We start from the raw sequence: 19,623 nt of genomic DNA on the forward strand, positions 1-19,623 counted from the left end.
GGCCAGTCGTCTGCAGTCTGGACCTGGAGCCCGGCCCGGGAGGGAGTGGGCCCGGGGAGAGCTGCTGCCGGGGCAGGAGGTGGGGACCGGGGTTGGCCACGCAGGTACCTTGCTAAGAGTAGGTCTGGGAGCCGCGTGGCCTAAACACACGATTGCAGTGGGTTCAGGAGGGGACTGGGTTCGTGGGCCGCTGCTTTCTTCTTGGGTAAACAGCATTTACCGTAAATACGCAGGCACAGAAGGGCGGTGTCATATGGCAGTTGTTCGTTTGACTTAAGGAACTGCTGTCCACCCTCCAAAGTAGGGGCCCCATGCCCCTCCCCACGCTGTGCGTGAGGCCGCAGTGCCTGCGCTTCCCCCCGGACACCCTGAACGGCTGGTCTTTTCCCTTCAGCCGTTGGTGGGGGGCCTCAGGAGACCTTACTTAGGGTCTCCAAGACTTGTCAATAGGTGGAAGGGAAGCTTTTGCACACCAGTGTGTAAATTCTGAAACCCGTCTTTGGAAAGGAGAAAGCAAGCCCTGTGAGACGCTTCTGCGAAGGTCTGAGAGCTGCGGAAAGGGGCCGGGCTTTTTCCCAGCTGTTGCCCCGGGGAGGGCGGCGGGGGCAGAGAAGGTGCCGCTGCTTTGGGCTCAGCCCAGAGGCTTCTCGGAGGCGGTTTCTCGACGGAACCCGAGGGGAAGCGTGGGGGCGGAGCTGGTGGGCGGGGTTTGGGCGACCTCGGGCGGGGCCGGCGGCCGTGCCGCCCAGCCGGACTGATGGGCCGAGGTCCTTGAGCGGCTCCCTCATTGAATTGACTAGGTTTTCCTAAACACCACAGACCTTCGTTACTTGTAATTAAAATCTACACAACAGTGTTAAGGAGTGTATGGATTACTTTGTGTATTTAGTTTTACCATGTCTTCTACATTTGTGTTATGTATATTTTATTATATGTATTTATTTTAGTGGTGCCTGCTCAAATAAATTTTTTTATAAATAAGACTGAATAATCAAAAATCTGGAGACTGCTGGCCTACAGACTAAGTAAGAATGGTCACTGGAATTCTCAGAATTCCCATCCCAGAGCCTTTCTTTCTCTGCCACACAAAGTTGGGCTCCTGTTTTCCTAGTATCCAGTGAACCTGGGAAGAGCCGGGCTGCTCACCCCAGATTTGAAGGCGAGTGTGTCCCCGAGGCGGGGACCTCCCTACTTACCTGGGGGACCTGCGCTGTGACGTGTGGCTTTGGATTTTGTGTTGAGAAGTCACGAGTTCTGTTTGTGCTTATTTTTGTTGTTTTGCAGCGTGATCTTAAGCAAATTATCCCATCCTTTCATTCTCCTGTCTTGATGAACGGGAAGCAAGGCAGAGGGCAACAACCCCCTCTGCTGTAGCAGCCGGTAAGAAGAGGACCGTGTCTCACGCCTTTCAGGGTCCCAGGCACCCTCACACTTGTTCCTGGCTCCTTCTAAGTTACTTAAACTTCCATAGTTTTCCCTGATTTGCTAATATCTTACCGCTGCCCCTTCGCCAAGTCACTTGTAGGTCGTAGCCTAGCATAGTGTTCACATTCACGGAACACGCCTCGTCCTAGAACCCCCTGCTCAGGTCTCTCGCTCCCCTTGGGTCTGGTCACTCTTTTAAATGTGTGCTGATTGGACTTGGTGAAGCAAAGTTAATGAATTTCTATTTTGGTCCCTCAAGGTAGGAAGGCCAAAGATATTATCAGTGCAGCTCGGGAAAGCCTTGCCAAGATGGTAGGTGGGGAAGCTCGCGACGTGATCTTCACTTCGGGGGGCACGGAGGTAAGCAGCCCGAGAGCCTCGCGCCCTTCGGCTGTTAAGTCACAGCACAGAACAGGGGGTGGCTCCCTCCTGGGGTTACTGTGCTTTAAAGGAAAGAGTAACGCTTGATCTTGCTACTTTGTCAATTAGCCTGATATAATCAGCCGGCGTTTATCCTATCAGCGAATTCCAGGGGGCTGATCAGATATTTGTAAAATGATGTGTGAATTAACTTGCTTGGCACTAATGCTTCGGTAAAGAATTCCCCTTTCGTTCTGCCCTGGAATCATTCCTTTAAATCCCTAAGTTGTTCACCTTATTAAGAGTGTGAGGTTTGACCCATTTCAAAGGTACTTCTTTTTAAATTGATAGAAGATACTCAAGGACAGTGTGAAGGCGTCGAAGCCTCTACTCAGTTAGAAATGCTCACTTTCTCGTTTCCTTTTTGGAGCCGAAGGCATGACGGTCACCCGCGGGTGATGTGACCGTCCACATGAAGGACTCGAGAGGACCTGCAGCTGGCCTTAGCAAGTAGCTTCGGCAAAGGTGTTAGATTGAAAATCAGTTGTGTTTTTTGTACCAGCAACAAACAGGTACTTACCAGAGCACCAAAAAATTTCAAATACTTAAGAAATAACCTAGTAAAAAAAAAGTAAGACACTCCTCCCTCCCCGCATTGGGAAAGGAAAAGAAATATTACCCAGAGCCTTCAAGGAGGTCCTGAGTAAATGGAGCGAATACCATGTGCACAGATGGGCAGACTCACTATTGCAAATATGTCAGTTCTTTCTGTAGAGTCAATGTAACCTCAGTCAAAAGTCTCACTCTTTTTTGGTGGCGTCTCACCAACTGATTTATAGGGAGATGCAAAACGCCAAGACTGGCCAAGGCTTCGTGAAGATTAATTGGTGCAGTGAAATGCCTTGCTCTACCAGACCTACTAATTCATGCAGATGGACTGGGGTGAGAATGGACGCTAGGCCAGAAATAGCCGTGCCTGTGTGAGAAGGGTGGCCCTGGTTGCACAGGACAGTCCCGGGGGGCACCTGGTGTCCTGACCTGATTATAACAGTGCGCTCTCGCTCTGACATCTTTTTGGCTCCGATGGTAGGTTATATGATCGTCATTCATTTTTGAGGTGGCCAGACAGAGCAGGAAGAGTGTTCTTTGCAGCGCGTGGTACTGGGAGAGCTGTGCAAAGAAAGGAAATTGGATTTCTGCTTCACAACATACAAAAAAAAAAAAAAAAACACTCCAGGTGTAATGAAGACCTAATCACAAAGAGTAAAACTTACCCAGCTTTTGGGAGGCACACTGATGTCTTTGTGATGTTGAAGAGTGATGGATTTCTTAAATAAAATACAGAAAGCTTTAACCATGAAAGAAGAGATTGATAAATTCTACCACTGCCATCACAGCAAAACAAACTGACTCATCAGAGAGCCCCGAAGGGAATAAAGAGACCAGCTAGATGGTAGGAGAAGATATTTGCAGCACATTACTGATGAAAGACCAGCATCCAGAGTATAACCGCAGATAACTCGGGAGAACACTGGGCAAGCAATGTGAAGGCGCAGTCCACAGAGGAGAAGCCCATGTGGTTTCTACATGTGAAAAGATACTCAGCCTCATGAGTGATCAGAACACAGGGGTAAACAATGTGGAAATGCCTCTGCCCACCCACCAGGGTGGTAAAAGTTCAGAAGTCCAGCGACAGTTAAGTGTTGACAAAGACGCAGAGCAGTGAGCTCGCACCGCGCTGGCAGGCGTGTGGACTGGAAGGCCAGTCTGGAAGTGGATTGGCACCACCTGGTGAAGTCAAAGCCATGTGGGCCCTGTCAGGCAGAGACTGGGGACGAGCGAGGTGCCCCTCCAAATAGCCTGGACCGACGTTCACACTTTGTGATGCAGCCTTGTGGTGGAAGGGGGCCACACGGCCACCCGGAGCTGTGCGGAGGGGTGGTGACTGTGGAGTGGAGGATGTCAGCCAGAGAGGAAGCTGAGCCTGGCTGGGGGAGAGGCGGGGAGCTGTGCTGGGCCCCTGGGCACTGACCAGACTCCTGGTGGCTGGCAAGGAGCTGCCCTGCAGGGCCATCCTTGCCTCCTCTGGAGCCCAGTGCCGAGGACCATGGTGGCCTGGGGGCACACGGTGCATTTTCAGATGTGACCACTGGTTCTGACAGAGGCTGCTGTGCTCCCAGCACCACCAGGGCGCTCAGCGTAGCATCCTGTGCCCTGTCGCAGGCACCTGCAGGTGGCGGCGACACGTGGGAGGGGCCTGGGCCCAGCATCTTGTGCCCTGCTGTTTGCAGCGGTGTGAGGTGTGCAGCCCCTGCAGGCCCTCTTTTCCAGACCAAGAATCTCTGTGACCTGGGACTCGAAAGAACCATCTACCTTTCAGAGAATCGCATCTGAGCTGTCCATCCTGAACATCTCCTCGCCGTTACCTGGCTTGACGCATCTCAGATCTGAGCGAACCCTCTGTCCTCCACCAGGACTACCTGTTAAACTCTCAGTGCCTTTTATGTCCTCTGAGTGCCTGTGACAACGTGTGGCTTCCTCAGCACAGGACAAGCAGCAGCCTCCACTTTCCTGTTGTGCGATGCCTTCAGATGCTTCAATAGGTTGGGTCTCCAACTGAGAAAAAAGCAATTCAGTTCAGTTTCATTCATATGAAGGTCAAAAGGCAAAGTAAGCGAAGTAGTTTAGGGGCGCTCACATGGGAAGGAAAAGCGTAAAGTAAGAAAACGGTTGCTGTGAAAATCAGGGTGGCGGCTACCTGGGGTGGGGGTGGGCAGTGGGGGGTGCTCCCCAGGTGTGGACAGTGTTTTTTGTCTTGACCTGGGTCACGGTTACTCAGGTGTTCACTGTCATACTTTTTCCATTAAACTTACTCTTCTATTGTACATACTTTTCTGTAATAAGAGAAAAAGTTTCATTTAAAAAAATCTCCCACCCCAGCCCCGCAGTTACCCCTACAGGAGACCAGTGTTGTTCGTGTCCTCCGTGTCCTGCAGAGATAGTCTGAGCCTTGAAAGCAAATAAGCCTGTAGGCTCACGTGTTCTCTCCTCCTTCCATTTTTACCTTTTCAAGGATTTTTTGGGTGTGTAAACAAACGTGGATGCATCTGGCCCGGTTTATACGCGAGTAGTACGCTGTGTGTCCTGCTTGATGCCTTTTTTCGTTTCACAAGTGTGTGGACATCTTTGGCGTCAGCCCCGGAGTGTCCCTCAGTGTTGTTCCATCTGCCTGGCGTCCATGGAACAAGTGTAATTTAATGAGAACTCTTGTTGACAGATGTTGAAGGGTTTCCTGAGGTTTTGTGTTACAAACACTTAATCAGTCACCTTTACGTGCATAATTTTGCTTCTGTGCAAGTGTAGCTATAGGATCAAGTCCAAGAAATAGACCTCCTGGACAGGAGGGCTGGTCTGATCCATGTGCCGGGTGGCCCTTAGCAGACGTGGTCCAGTCCACGCTTCCACCAGTGGCGGGTGCCTGGGCAAAATACCCTCTTGTGGCTGTTTTAGAAAATTTTTAAATACACTATGTGGCTTAACCAAAAAACAGACATAATTCACTGGAAATGAATTTTTAAAAGTTTAAAACCCCCAAATCTTCATAGTTAGGCCTTTTAAAAGGAGCTGAATTTCTTTGAGGCCGTAATGTTCGCCACGAAGGGAAGTACAGGTGGCAGAGATCGTTACTTGACGTCTACTCTTAGCGCAGCTTTTATAAATGATGTTTTTGCTGTATCTCTGCAGTCGAATAATCTAGTCATCCACTCTGCGGTGGAACATTTCCGCAAGACTCACGCCTCAGTGGGGGACGCGGCCGAGCATCACAGCCCGGTGGCGGGGGCCCTGCCCCACTGCGTCACCTGCCTCGTGGAGCACGACTCCATCCGCCTGCCCCTGGAGCACCTGGTGGAAGAGCAGGTGGCGGGTGAGTGAGCAGCTGGCTGAGCTCCAGCTGGACGGCTTCCTTCCCCTCCCTGACTGGTTCCCGGAGGGGCGGCCCCAGGGCTGTGGCGAATCATTTACCTCCTGCCCCCGGGCTGCCTGGCTGTGCTCAGGTGCAAAGGTTACACAGCCAGTCCTTCCAGATTTCCCCTTAGGGAAAAGTCGGTAAGTGCAGAATGGAGAGGGGGCCGGAGATAGCTCAATGGTAGAGCTAACCCAAAGGAGTAGCTCAACGCGTAGCGTGTATGAGGTTCCGGGTTCGATCCCCAGTCCCTCCGTTTTATTTTTTTTTCTTTTTTTCATCTTGGCTAATTTTTCTTTTCTAATAAATTTCAATTATTTCCCAGAAATAAGTGATGTTATTTTTATCAATGCTACAGAAATTGAACACCTGTATATTTCCATATATAAATGTAGATTTTATTCTTATCTACTGAAATTAAGAGCATTACCTACATGATTCCAAAAGAAATTACAGTAAATACTAAAATCTGTTTTAAATTATTTCAGTTCAACTCACTTCAACAAACATTAATAAAGACCTACAATATTATAAGCACTACACGGTTCTGGAAAACTCCATGATTACTAGTCAAATTGGGTAAATTGCCCAGTACCTCCATTAAAAAAAAAAAGACAAATTGCCAACATGTAGAACTGGTCAATCATCAATCACCGAATGGTAGGTCAGACTCTCATGTATGTTAAATACATTCATGTTTAATATACGCACATAAATGCTAACCACTGGTTTTCATTATTTGTTTTATTATTTACTTATTTATTTTTGAGGGGGATGGTAATTAGGTTTGCTCATTTATTTTTTAGTGGAGGTGCTGGGGATTGAACACAGGACCTCATAGATGCTAAGCATGTACTCTACCACTGAGCTATATCTACCTCGCCTCATTATTTGATTTTAATAATTAAATCTTGACTTTCGGTCCCTCTGGTAGAAAGAAGAAGGGTCAGATAGACATCAACTTCTGGTGGCAAAAACAAGAATAAGTGCACTCCTGCTGGTGCCTTCATCTGCGCAAGCGGACGCGGAGGTGGGGGCCTCCCAGTGTTGGGGGCGGTGGGCGCCGGGGCCCCACCCAGAAGGGCACCGGGCTGGGCAGTCTGGGGGGCAGGTTGAGCACAGACTGCAGTGACATTGGCCCTGGTCACTCCTGGTCCTCCTTTTACTTTTCCTGTGCTGTGACATCTCGAGACACAGGGGTGGATACTAGCTTTGAAAACATAAGAGCCATGTTCCCCATCGTGGCCAAGGCTGAGCGCTCCTTGGGTGAGACGGCAGTTTTCTCCTCGGCATCCGCCTTCTCACCTAATATGCCTGGGAACCCGCGGGGAGGCAGGGAAAGTGTTACCTCTTAAGATAAAGGATTGTGACAGCTGCTCGGCTTCACCAGCAGCCTTGTTACCAGTTTTCCTGTTGGACGACTGGAAAAGCTTTCTCTTCATGGCCTGACTGAATGCACCACTTTAACTAAAAACGGTCAGGTCTGACTTTCTTATTTAAACGGCAGTTCCCTTTACCCTGGTGCCTTTTTCCTGTGTCTCACTTGTACAAGGAAGGGCCGCTTAATGCACTGTTATTAGTTACTGGTACACTCAACCTCTTGTTTAAAATTGCACAAGTTTTTACACAGGAGAGACATGCAGGGGGTGGAAGTAACGAGAAGGTCATAGAAAGGCTTCCAACACAAAGGAAAGGTTCTTCCCGCCACTCGGTCCTGCTCCTCGGGGCAGCTCCCGTCAGGTTTGCCTTCCCTTTACCCGTGGTTAGCATTATCATCGTAATTACTCCCAATTTAACGCTTACTGACTTACAGGCATAATCTCCATTTCTTGGTTTATCACTCAAGCTGTAACTCTCCATTTCCCTCAACCCTAGGCAACCACGAGTACTTTCTGTCTCTAGAGATTTCCCCGTTCTGACCTTACCATGAATGGAATCATATGATACGTGGTCTTCTGTAATTGACTTCCTTACTGTAGCATCGCGTTTTCAAGGTTGGTCCCCGGTGCAGCCTGTGTCAGTATTTCCTTCATTTTCGTGGATGAACCGTGCTCACATCTTACGTGTCCGTTCATCAGTTGGTGAGCACTGATGAACGAGTGACACTGTGAATGATGCCACTACGAGCCTTTGTGAAGAAGTAGACATGCTTTCCATTTCTCCTGGGTTGACACCCAAGAGTGGAAATGCTGGGTCAGGCTGTGACACTGTTTCACCTTTCGAAGTGTCTCTCTGTTTGACCATAACCTTTGCGTTCCAAAGCGGCTGCACCAGTTGCATCCCCGCCAGCAGTGAACGAGGGTCCCGGTTTCTCCACAGCTTTGTCAGGGGTTGTCGCTGTCCATGCTTTCTGTTGTAGACGTGCTGCTGGGCGTGCAGAGGGGTCTCGTGGGGGGTCGGTTTGCACTTCCCTGCAGGCTCATGTGCTTATAAGGGGACGGGAAGTCCGACCGGAGAGGCCTTCCTCTTGCTCCCCATTGAGTCCGAGAGTGGCACGCCAGCCCCGCCCTTCTGCTGCCCTCCCCCCAGTCTGGGAGCCCACCTGGGCCGGCGCTTGCTGGGCGCAAGGCAGGGGCCTCCAGCAGTCGGCCTCCGTCCTGCTCTCTCCGCATGCGCACCCGGACCTTGCGTGGTTTCTGGGGCCGTTGGTGCTGTTTATGGAGTTAGTTTTCGCCCTGAACGGGCCTTTCCTGTTGCTGTTGATCTGATGCCACTGCCTCCCTCAGAGGTCCCTGTCCACAGGTGACAGCCCTTATTGGGAAACATACCCGCTCTCGTTTCAGTGGGACCTTGAAGGGTGAGCGGGTGTGTTTGTCCTCACCATTTTGAACCCAAACCTCAAGTTAGTCACCTCTGCTTGTTCTCCGTCCACGGTAGTAAGATTCTCAGTGCGTGGAGCAGTGCCTGGCACACAGTAGGTGCTCAATGAAGGCTGGATCAGCGCTGAGTGACCGCTAAGTGCTTGGTGCTTCGAGATGCTCTCAGGAACTGAGGGTGTCCTACCTGTTCACAGCCCCAGGGGGATCGGAGTGGTTCTCCTGGACAACTTACCCGCTGACGCTCGTTAACGGAGTGGTCCAGCTGACTGTCTGGGCGGGTGATGAACGTGGCTAATGTCCCTTCTTCAGAGTTTTCCGAACTTTTAAAGTAAATTGCATTTTTCGTTGTGGAAGGAGTTGTGTCACACTGTATGTAAATGAACATCCCGGAGAGGACACTCTGGGATTCACCTTGGTCCTTGTGTGTCATTCCTCAGAGGTCACCTTTGTCCCCGTGTCCAAGGTGAGCGGGCAGGTGGAGGCTGACGACGTGCTGGCGGCCGTTCGCCCGGCCACGTGCCTCGTGAGCATCATGCTGGCCAACAACGAGACGGGCGTCGTCATGGTGAGCTGCCTCCCTTTCAGCAGCACAGGGCGGCCTCTGCTTTCCCTCTGCGCTTCAGTCTTGTAACTTTCTCGCCCGTCCTCCTTCACGACTCCCCATTTCTTTCATTCTGTTTTTGTCAAATCAGGGAAACACACATAGCTGTTTGCTCTTCCCTCTTCAGCCGGTGCCTGAGATCAGTCGGCGAATTCGGGCCCTGAACCAGCAGCGGGCAGCCCGCGGGCTGCCGGGCGTGCTCATGCACACGGACGCAGCGCAGGCCCTGGGGAAGCTGCACGTGGATGTGCGGGACCTGGGCGTGGACTTCCTGACCATCGTGGGGCACAAGGTACGTCCGCAGAGGCCGCCGTCCTTCCCTCCTGGTGGGGAGGGGCCTGGATGCACCTCCACCTCCGAGCGGAGCCCGCGACACCGCTTATCCTCCATCACCCAGTGCGCCCACCCACCTGCCCGCAGCGAGGCTCTGGGACACGCAGAGGGGAGCCTGGCAGAGCTGAGATGCCAAGTGTCAGTGCCTGGCGGGGATGGTGGGGGCCCAGCCCATGCAGGGCGGGAGGGGTGGCCAGGCAAGGTGGCCAGAGGGGAGAGGGCAGAGGGCAGGGGGGGCAGGAGGGGAGCTGATGAGGTCTCAGAGGGGTTTAGTCAGGGAGTCAGTGTTCTCTGCAGCAGGGAGAGCACGTGCAGGCCCCTTGACAGCCTGCTCATCCTCCAACCCGGGGTCGGAAGGTGCAGTGTTCAAGAATTATTGCTTCCCCTAACCTGATTGAAAGTGTGGCTTGGATGTGAAGGTGTGGTTTTAGCCCCTGTCATCTGCAGGGTGTGCTCTGGGGAAACAGGTAACAGTGAAGACCCTCCTGAAGCTTTTGCTCATCTTTGCAGCCGCTGACTAGACCTGGGAATGTTTTTAGTACTCGGTTCTCAGCCAGTTTCCAAAGGAGCGTGTGTCTGAGCCTGGCACGGTGGCACGCACTATAATTTTTGCACAATGTGGGCTTGAGAACATGGGATCATAGACTGCACCAGGCAGCCCTTGGCGATCTCTAGCTCCAGCCCTCTCCTTCACAGAGTCTTGCACGTGATGTGCAGAGTACTCTGCTGCCACCGAGCTGGGGACCAGAGCCCAGCACCTGCCCTGCACCTGAAGGCTTTTGTGCCCCCAGCATGTCTGCAGTGGGGTGGGTAGCAGGGCTGCAGGGAAGTGGGGCCCATATGTTACAGAGCATCTCTGTGTCTCTCAGCACAGATACGGAGAAGGGCCTCGGACGGGTCTTGTTGAATAAATGATTGATGTTTCCTTCCAGTTTTATGGCCCCAGGATTGGAGCACTGTACGTCCGAGGGCTCGGTGAACTTACCCCTCTGTACCCTATGCTGTTCGGAGGTGGACAAGAACGGAATTTCAGGCCAGGGTAAGGTAGAAGATTAGCCAGGCCTCTGATCCACTGGCCGTGCTGTTTGTCTGTAGAGCAGTGGCTTTCCTGACTTGGCAGCACTGTGACAGCATGGTCTTCACCTCCACTGCGTCAGAGCCACGCCGCTCAATGCCTCCATGGGTTGGTTCTACACTTAGGACTCACAGCTCTGTAGTCTCTTTGGGGATGATTCAAAGCAGAGGAAGGAAATCTCTGTTCCTTTTGTTCCTTTGGCATCGCCCACCAAAGAGGCACCACCTGAGCCCCAGCTGAGATGTGCTGCCCTTCTCTTGCCTAGGGGGTGAGCAGAGCTTCACAGAAGCACCTACTTTCCTCTCAGACAGCTCCTGTGTCCCTGTGACTTGCAGGGATGTTTTAACAAGGGGATGAGGTGGGACCAGCAAGCACCACGTGTGTTGTCAGAAACTGGATAACAAGAGGGAGAAACAGATAGCATGTGGTGAGTTCCCTGGGGTCTTCTGCCTCCTTTATCCCAGACTTAGAGCAGAAGAATCCAGCAACTCAGAAATAACAGTGAGGGCCGAAGAAAAATGCCCAACAAAGCCTGCTCTCTGTAGCCAGTAGACCAGGAAAAGGACAGCCTAACAAGACAGAGAACTTTCGGACAATACCTGCTTGTCTCCAACCAGTCAGCACAGCAAATTGCTGCCCCACCCAGTGCTGCAAAGGCGAGTGGGGAGCCGAGACTTGCACCCCCACCCCTCTGTTGAGTCAGACAGGGTCTAGTGAGGAGCCAGGACATTTGCCCCTCCAGCCAGTAATGCATCCCCACCACTGTGTCAATGGAGACAACATGGGGACCCTGGCTTCCCCTCAAACCTGTCACTAATAAGGTGCATTCTCCCCTTGGGCTGAGGAGGGAGCTTGGACTTCTACCTCCAGCCGGCAGTGCTGAGCTGGCACACTCCTTCTCCTGCCAGAGAAGGGTCAGAAAAAGCCAAGTAAGACAGAAGGTAAGAGACATCCAGACTCATAATATACAGACTTCCAGATTTTAACTGAAAATCACTTATCATACTGAAAACAGAAAAATCTTAAATCAAAGAGAGAAAGATGATCGATAGGTGCCAACACTGAGATGACAAGGATGTTAGAATTATCTGACAAAAGATTTTAAAGCAGACACAATAAAAATGCTTCAGTGAGCAATTATGAACACACTTGAAACAAAAGAAAGTGTCAATAAAGAAAAAGAAGGTACAAAGAAGAACTAAATGTAATATTTAGATCTAAAAACTACAACCAAAGTATAACGCTTAACGGACAGGCTCACCAGCAGGAGCAGCAGAGGAAAGAATCAGTGAACTGAAAGAACAGAATTAGCCAGTCTAAACAAAGAGAGGAAATAGACTGGAAACAAAAAGGAACAGAGCCCCAGGGACCTGTGGGACTAAACAAAAGATCTAACATTCATTTCATTGAGGTCCCAGAAGGAGAGGAGAAAGCAAGTGGGAAGAAAAAGAACTTGAAGAAATAAGAGCTGAAGATTTTGCAAATTTGGCAAGAGACATAAATGTACAGATTCAAGAAGCCAAACAAACCCCAAACAGGACAAAATGAAAGAAATCTATCCCAAGACATAAAAAGTAAACCTTCATAACTGAAAGACAAAAAATCTTGAAAGCAGCCAGGAAGGGAGGTGGGGAACCAACACCTTACCTACAGGGAAAAAATAATTTGAAGGACAGTGGATTACTCATCAGAAGCCACAGAGGCCAAAGGAAGTGATGCAGTATTTTGCAAGTGTTCAAAGAAAAAAGAAAAAAAAGCTGTCAAGCCAGAATCATATACACAGCAGAAATACCCTTAAGGAACAAAGAGGAAGTCAAGACATTCTTAGATGAAGGGAAACTAACAAAATTTGTCACCAGAAAACCTATGTTAAAAATGACTAAAGAAGTTCTTTACACAGAAAGGAAATAGAAAAAGAAGGAACCTTGGAATATCAGAAAGAAAGAGCTTGGTAAGTAAAAATATGGGTAAATAAAATAGGCTTTTTTCTCCTCTTGAGTTTTCTATATTGTGTTTGAGGGCCTAAACAAAACATCATAGCACTGTCTGAAGTGGTTCAAAATGAATGTGGAAGAAATACTTAAGATAATTACATTATAAATGGGGGAGGGTAAATGGATGTGAAAGGAGATAAGGTTTCTATTCTTCACTTGACCTTCTGAAAACTGTTCAAGTAACCCACAGAAAGATGATAAAAACAAAACAAAAAGGCAGATTTAAGCCCTAATGTCAATAATTACATTAAAAGTAAATTGTATAAATACACCAATTAAAAGGCAGAGATTGGCAGAGTAAAATTTAGAAAAACTGACCCAATTGTACTATTTATAAGAAACTCGCTTCCTATCTAGTGATAGAGGCGAGTTGAAAGTAAAGGGTGGAAAAAATGTATTGTAAACATTCATCAAAGGAGAGCAGGAATGGCTGTATAATATTAGATAAGGGAGACTCTAGAACAAAAAAAATTACAGAGGGGGTGACATTATGTAACGATAAAAGAGTCAGTCCACCAAGAACACAGCAGTCCCAATGTGGATGCACTAAACAGTAGAGCTACAAAATATGTGAGGGAAAAAACCCTAATTGAACTGAAAGGCAAAATAGAAAAGTCCAACAATTATGGATGGAGATTGGAACACCTTTCCCTCAATAATGGATAGAACAACTAGACAAAAAGTTTCTAGGATATAGAAGAACTCAGTAGCACCCATTAGCCAACAGGATCTAACCAACATATTTAGAACACTCCGTCCAACAGCAGTGAAGTGCACATTCTTTTCAAATGCCACAAAATATATACTAAGATAGATGGTATCCTGTACCATTAAACAAACCTCAATACATTTAAAGAACTGAAATCATACAGAGTATATTCTTTGACAATAGTGAAATCAAACTAGAAATCAGTAACTGGAAGATAATAGGAGAATCTTCAAATACTTAGGATACAACAACACACTTATAAATAATCTGTGAAGCAAAGAGGAAGTCTCAAATACACTGAAATGAATAAAAATGAAAATACAACTGACCAAAATCTGTAAGACACAGCTATGGCACTGCTGAGAGGGAAATTCGTAGCACTAAATGCATATGTTAGAAAAAAGGAAGACTCTCAAGTCAATAATACAAGCTCCCACCTGAAGAACTTAGAAAATATAAAGCAGAATAAATGCAAAGCAAACAGAAGGAAGGAAATAATAAAGATGAGAACAAAAATCAACGAAATTAAAAACAAAAATGACTTTTAAAAATTCAACGAAATGAAGAGCTGGCTCTTTGAAAACATCGATAAAACTGACAGACCTCTAGCAAGACCGACCAGGAGAAAAAGATAAGAAACAAGTTACCAACATCAAGAGTGAAACAGGGCACAGGCACAGACCCTGCGGACACCATAGGGGCGATGCGGAACGCCACACACAGTGCTACGTGTGAATTTTTACAGCTCAGACACAGTGGGCTGCTTCCCCGAAAAATGCCGGCTACCACAGTTCACCTCATGTGAGATGGATCAATCGAATAGTTCTGTAACTATTGGGAAGTTGATTCTGTAATTTTAAAATCCTCAAAAAGAAATCTCCAAACACAGATGGTTTCACAGGAGAATTTTGCCAAACATTTAAAGAATTAACACCATTTCTGCGCTATCTCTTCCAGAAAAGAGAAGAGAAGGGAACATGTCCCAATTTACCAAAGCCAGGCAAATACAGTACAAAAAAATAAAACTAGAGACCAAATATTCCTCATGAATTTAGATGCAGGAGTCTTTAACCAAATGTAAACAAATGGAATTCAGCAATATATAAAAATAGCTTGTATACCATAATGGGGTTCCAGGGATACAAGGCTGGCTCAGCATTCAAGTATCAAGCAATGTAATCTAGCATACCAAAGAAAGAAAAAAAATTGTCATTTGATGTAGAAAAAGCATTTAACAAAACTCTGCATTCATTTGTTTTAAAAACTCTGACAAAAAAATATGATTAGAGGAGAACTTCCTCAACTTGATCAGAGCATCTACCAAAAAATGTACAGCAAACATCATACTTGATGGTGGAAGCCTGACTATTTTACCCCTCTGATCAGGAACAAGCCAGGGATATCCACTCTCACGCTCTTATTCAATAGTGCTGGAAATTCTCATCAGTGCAGAAGACAAGAAAAGGAAATAAACAGTATACAGATTGGAAAGGAAGAGGCAAATTGGTCCCTATTTGTAGATCACATGATTGTCTACATAGAAAATTCCAAGGAATATATAAGAAGGCTCCTAGAACTAATAAGTGAGTTCAGCAAGATCATAGGATATAAGAGAAACATATAAAATCAACTGTATTTCTGTATATTGGTAATGAATTTATAGACAACAAAATTAAAGGTACATTACTACTTACAATCACTCCAAAATACTCAGATATAAATCTAATAGAACATATACAGGACTTGTATGCTGAAAACTACACAATGTGGATGAAAGAAATCAAAGATCTAAATAAATGGAGAGATGTACCATGTTCATGGATTGAAAAACAATATAGTAAAGATGTCAGTTCTCCCCAAAATTGATTTATAAGTTTAACCCAATTTCTGTCAAAATCCCAGCAAGTATATCTGTGGAACAAGAGCTATAGCCAGAAATACACCCAAGTGATTTCTTAACAATGCAGAAGCGATTCAGTGGAAGGAAGGCAGCCTTTCAACATACGGTGCTGGAGCACTTAGATGTCCACAGGCAAAGATGGACCTCAGCCTAGGTCTCACACCTTGTAAAATGTTAACTCAAAGTAGATCCTGAACTTAATTGTAAAACATGGAACTATAGAGCTCTTAGAAAAAACACAGGAAAAAATCTTCAGGATCTGGGGCTAAGCAAAGAGTTCTTAGACTTGACACCACAAGCATCCATAAAAGGAAAGGTTGAAAGTCGAACTCCATCAAAATTTAAAACTTCTGCCCTGCAAAGGACTTTGTTAAGAGGCTGAGAAGACAAGCTACACACTAGGAAAAAATACTTTCTAGTAACAGATCTGATGGAGAAGGAGTACCTAGAATATATAAAGAACTTCCAAAACTCAACAGCAAAACCCCTCCCCGAAACAGTTCAGTCAGAAAATGGGCAAAGACATGAACACACATCCAAAGAGGACAGCAAAAATCACACCGGAAGGTGCTCAACATCACTAGCTAGTAGGGGACTGCAGATTCAAACCACAGGGAGATGCCATCACGACACACTTGTCAGAAAGGCTAAAAGAAAACTAGTGGCCACACCCAATGCTGGTGGAGACGCAGGGAGACTGGAGCCCTCTTTCATGGCTGGTAGGACTGACGGTGTTGCTGCTGCTCTGGAAGACACTTTGGCAGTTGCTTTAAAAACTAAATATGCAACTACCCTATGACCTGGGAGTTTCATTCCTAGACATTTACCCCAGAGAAACAAAGACTTATGTCCACGCAACCCTGTACACAAATGTGCTCACAGCTTTATTCATAACAGCCACAAACTGCACACGACTCAGACCCGCTCTGATGAGCGAGGGGTTAGCGAGCAGGGCGCGTGTCTCTGCCGCGGACACTGCTCAGCAGTGAGGCGGAGCGCCCCGCTGGCGCAGCCGCAGCCAGGAGGAACCGCCGGGAAGTTCTGACGAATGAGAAAAGCCAATCCCCCAGAGTTAGCCTAAGATTCCATTTATATGACATCCTCGAAATGGCAGAATTATAGAAGGAGGAGAGAGTGGCAGTTAGCTGCCAGGCGTTAAGGAGGGAATGGGGCGAAGGGTGTGGCTGGAAAGGCCGGCGGGGGGCCCCTTTGTGGTGGGAGCGCTCTATCTTGTTGGTGCCCCGAGGATGCTGCTACTTGGGGGGAGCTGAGTTAGGGGTACAGAGGGTGTCAGCTGTTTCTTACAACCACATGTGGATCTACATGCTCTCAGAATAAAAAGTTTAATTAAAAAAAGAGGTGGCAGAACATGAGGTGTGCCAGAAGCCCTCCTGGGCAGTCCGTGGGGGGCAGGTGTGGGAGCAGGGTCTGCAGGACTCTGGGTGGAGGTGGCAGGTGGCGGCCTGCCACCTGGGAGCGCTCCAGGTCCTACCCTGGCCGCGCCTCCGGGCAGTCACACGTCCCAGACCTTGAGAGGTGCTTCATGTCTGACCGTGGCGTCCCACAGATGAGGACGAGGGAGGCCCAGAGGAGCTGATGTTAGAGATCTCGCAGCTGGCAGAGGGGTCCGGGCCGAGGCCAGCCCACCCCCAGGAGTCAGAGCCTGCCTTCGGGGCAGCCCTGACCAATAAGCTCATCAAAGGAAGACCCATAGGATCGCATTTCCTGTAATACCTGTACCGGTGTTCACGTGTCTTGCTGTCTGTTGGTCAACAAGCAGTAGTCGGCTCCAAAGGTTTAAGAAAACTTCATTTAGCTAGAACTTAAAATTAAGAAAATTAAGTTAATGTTTTGTGTTTTCTGAAATAAAGTGAAGAGATGTTTTTCAGTTCGTTAGGTCATATGGGAACCACTGGTCTTCACGGGTCTTCCTGTCCCCTCCTGCGCAGGTGCGCGTGTGCACACACACACACACACACATGCACCCATGATGCCCCAAATCTCTGGTAACAAAAGACTCATCCTGTATTACAGCTGAGAGGCTTCCGCTGAAACGTTTGGTGAAAGGATGGGATGTGGCCCATAGTGCAGGCCCTGGGGCCTGCAGTTGGAGGAGGGGGTTCTCTTGGGTAGGGGAAGGGGCCAGATAGAATGTCACTTGGACACCTGACGTACGTCGCCCACGGTGGGCCACGGCGACTGTCCCTGGGTGAGGACGGGTAGACTGCCCGGAGGGCCTGGGGGGCCGGCAGCCGCCTTTGAGACAGCCGCACGGCACATGCTTAGGAAAGATGCCAGTGTGGGTGTTTTCAGGTGAACACTTGACTCTGAGATAGGATTCCTTCCTGGGACGTTTGTTACTTGCTGTGCATGGAAACAGGATGGAATCCCTTGTCTCTTACAGGACAGAGAACACCCTGATGATTGCCGGCCTTGGGAAGGTAAGCCTGGGTGACCAGGGACAGATGAAGTGGTGGCTTTGTCCATCAACATGTAGGGAGCACTCAGTCTCCCTCCTGTGTGTCTCCTCTGCCTCACTCACAGCACTTCTGACACCAGATGTGCGGGTGGGGGGGTCCCCCACCAAGCCGTTCTGTGGCACCGGCTGGGTGTCCTGCAATTCTGACACCATCTACCCGGAGATGATGTCAGATCCCACAGGCTCAGTCCCACAAGACACACCCTGACTCCCCACCCCTGCTGACTGCACGTGTCTGTTGCAAGTCCTGGTTGTCACCTGTGCTTCTGACCAGCTGGCTACAAATCAGAGGTTCCCACGCGCCCCCCGCCCCAAGTTCAATGAATTTACTGGAATTGCTCACAGAACTCAGAGAAACATTTTACTTGCTGGATTAGTGGTTTATTCTGAAAGGATCTGAGAAGGGGTGCTGGTGACTGCCCAGAGGCCGAGGCTGCAGGGCAGGGATGTGGGAGGGGGCTCCCAGGCCCCACCCCCCAGCGCCTCTGTTTCAGCAACCTGGAAGCTCTCTGAATCCGTACCACTGGGATTTGTATGGAGCCTTTGGTTAGTCATTAACTCCATTTCCAGCCTCCCTCCCCTCTGGAGAAGGGATGGTGCTGAAAATTCCAAGTTTCTGGTCGTGGCTCAGTGACTGCCCCCAGCCAGGGGCCCATCCAGAGTTGCCTCATTAGAACAAAAGACACTCTTGTCACTCAGGAGATCCCAGGGGGTTGAGGAACCAGCGGCCAAGACCAAACCCTAGGATACAAGGCACTCCCAGTGCCCTTGCCGTGTGGGGCCTGCCCAGGGCCCCCGGAGCTGTGGGGACCAGGCGGAGGCCAGCGCGCAGGCTCCCTGTGATGTCCTGTGACCTCACATCCGCTTCCCAGCAGCTTGACTACATGGCCGCAGCTTTAGGGAGGGCAAGTTTGTGATCCCAATAGATGGACCAATGTAAGAAAACCCTTAAACTTTATTTATCAAACTGGAAATGTGTGCTTTTTAAGATCTGCAGAATGGGTTTCACATGCTCAGCATTTAAAAGAGAAAAGCTCCTTCTTGGAGCCCCTTCTAGGGAGAAACACCACACGTTTGCTCTGTCTGGTCCCCTGGGTCCAGTTACTTCACCTTCCTGAGCCTGGCTGTCCCGCATAAAGATGGGGGCATAGTCACAGCTTGCTAGAGATTCCTCGAGATTCCGGGCTGGCCTAGCAGCTGGCACCTCAGCTTGGGCTTCGCAGCTGTGGCCCCTTCCCTGCTCCCGGGTTGCACCTGCCTCCAGGTCCTCTGACCCTGCAGTCGCTAGCGGGGCACATGGTGTGTCTCCTCCCCTCCCTGCTCCTTGCTCAGCTGGGACTCCCTCCGTGCTGTCTGGTCCTGGACACGCCCTCCGCACCTGCCCCTTCTCCCCAGAAGATGTGCCCTCGCCCGCCGCCTGCCGAGGCCTGCTTTCCTCCGTTCCCCGTGTGCCGCCCCTTCTCCAGCTTGAGGATTCACGTTCCTCCACCGGGTCGCTCCCCCAGCCTTTAAAATCATCCCTCCCTGGACCACCCGCTCCAACCTCTTCCCATGTCCCTCCGCCCCACCGGCGGGCCTGCACGCACACTCATCCCTCACCTCATCCTCCTGATCGCTGCTCTCTGCTCCTTGCTCTGCATCCCAGAGCTGGCTGAGGGGGTCCCCACTTCACCCTGTGACCTCCAGGGGCTCCGGGACCCCTTCCGCTCCCTGACCCGCATCCCCGCCGCGCAGTTCCTTCTCTGCCCTCCTCTACCCTGTGCGGCCTCCTGGTGCCGTCCCAGCCTCCCCTCCCCTTCGCAGAGCTCGTCCTGTCCGTGGCTCTGACACCAGTCTGTGCTCAGGCTTTTACTCTGCCTCTCGGGGCAGGTCCTGACCTTCTGGGAGACCCACATCCCCACCTGCTTACTTGACGGTTTCCTCTGGGCCCACAATGTGTCCCGCTCTCTCCTCCATCCTTGCCC

General features: G+C 49.4%; 1 protein-coding gene across 3 annotated transcripts in view; it reads left to right on the top strand.

Moving 5' to 3' along the window:
* Window positions 1-19,623, top strand: part of SCLY (selenocysteine lyase) — a 29,037-nt gene that overhangs the window by 4,671 nt on the left and 4,743 nt on the right. The window contains exons 2-8 of one of the 3 annotated variants that reach the window (XM_031452527.2): window positions 1,285-1,380; window positions 1,685-1,785; window positions 5,530-5,710; window positions 9,006-9,133; window positions 9,297-9,461; window positions 10,435-10,541; window positions 17,585-17,621. In XM_031452527.2, coding sequence (XP_031308387.2) covers window positions 1,735-1,785; window positions 5,530-5,710; window positions 9,006-9,133; window positions 9,297-9,461; window positions 10,435-10,541; window positions 17,585-17,621 — 669 coding nt within the window. In that variant the 5' untranslated portion in view covers window positions 1,285-1,380; window positions 1,685-1,734. The remainder of the gene's footprint in view (window positions 1-1,284; window positions 1,381-1,684; window positions 1,786-5,529; window positions 5,711-9,005; window positions 9,134-9,296; window positions 9,462-10,434; window positions 10,542-17,584; window positions 17,622-19,623) is intronic. The other 2 variants (XM_010996313.3, XM_031452528.2) reach the window with 2 other exon arrangements.

The sequence above is a fragment of the Camelus dromedarius genome, chromosome 4 (genome assembly GCF_036321535.1).
Source record: "Camelus dromedarius isolate mCamDro1 chromosome 4, mCamDro1.pat, whole genome shotgun sequence".
Lineage (NCBI taxonomy): Eukaryota > Metazoa > Chordata > Mammalia > Artiodactyla > Camelidae > Camelus > Camelus dromedarius.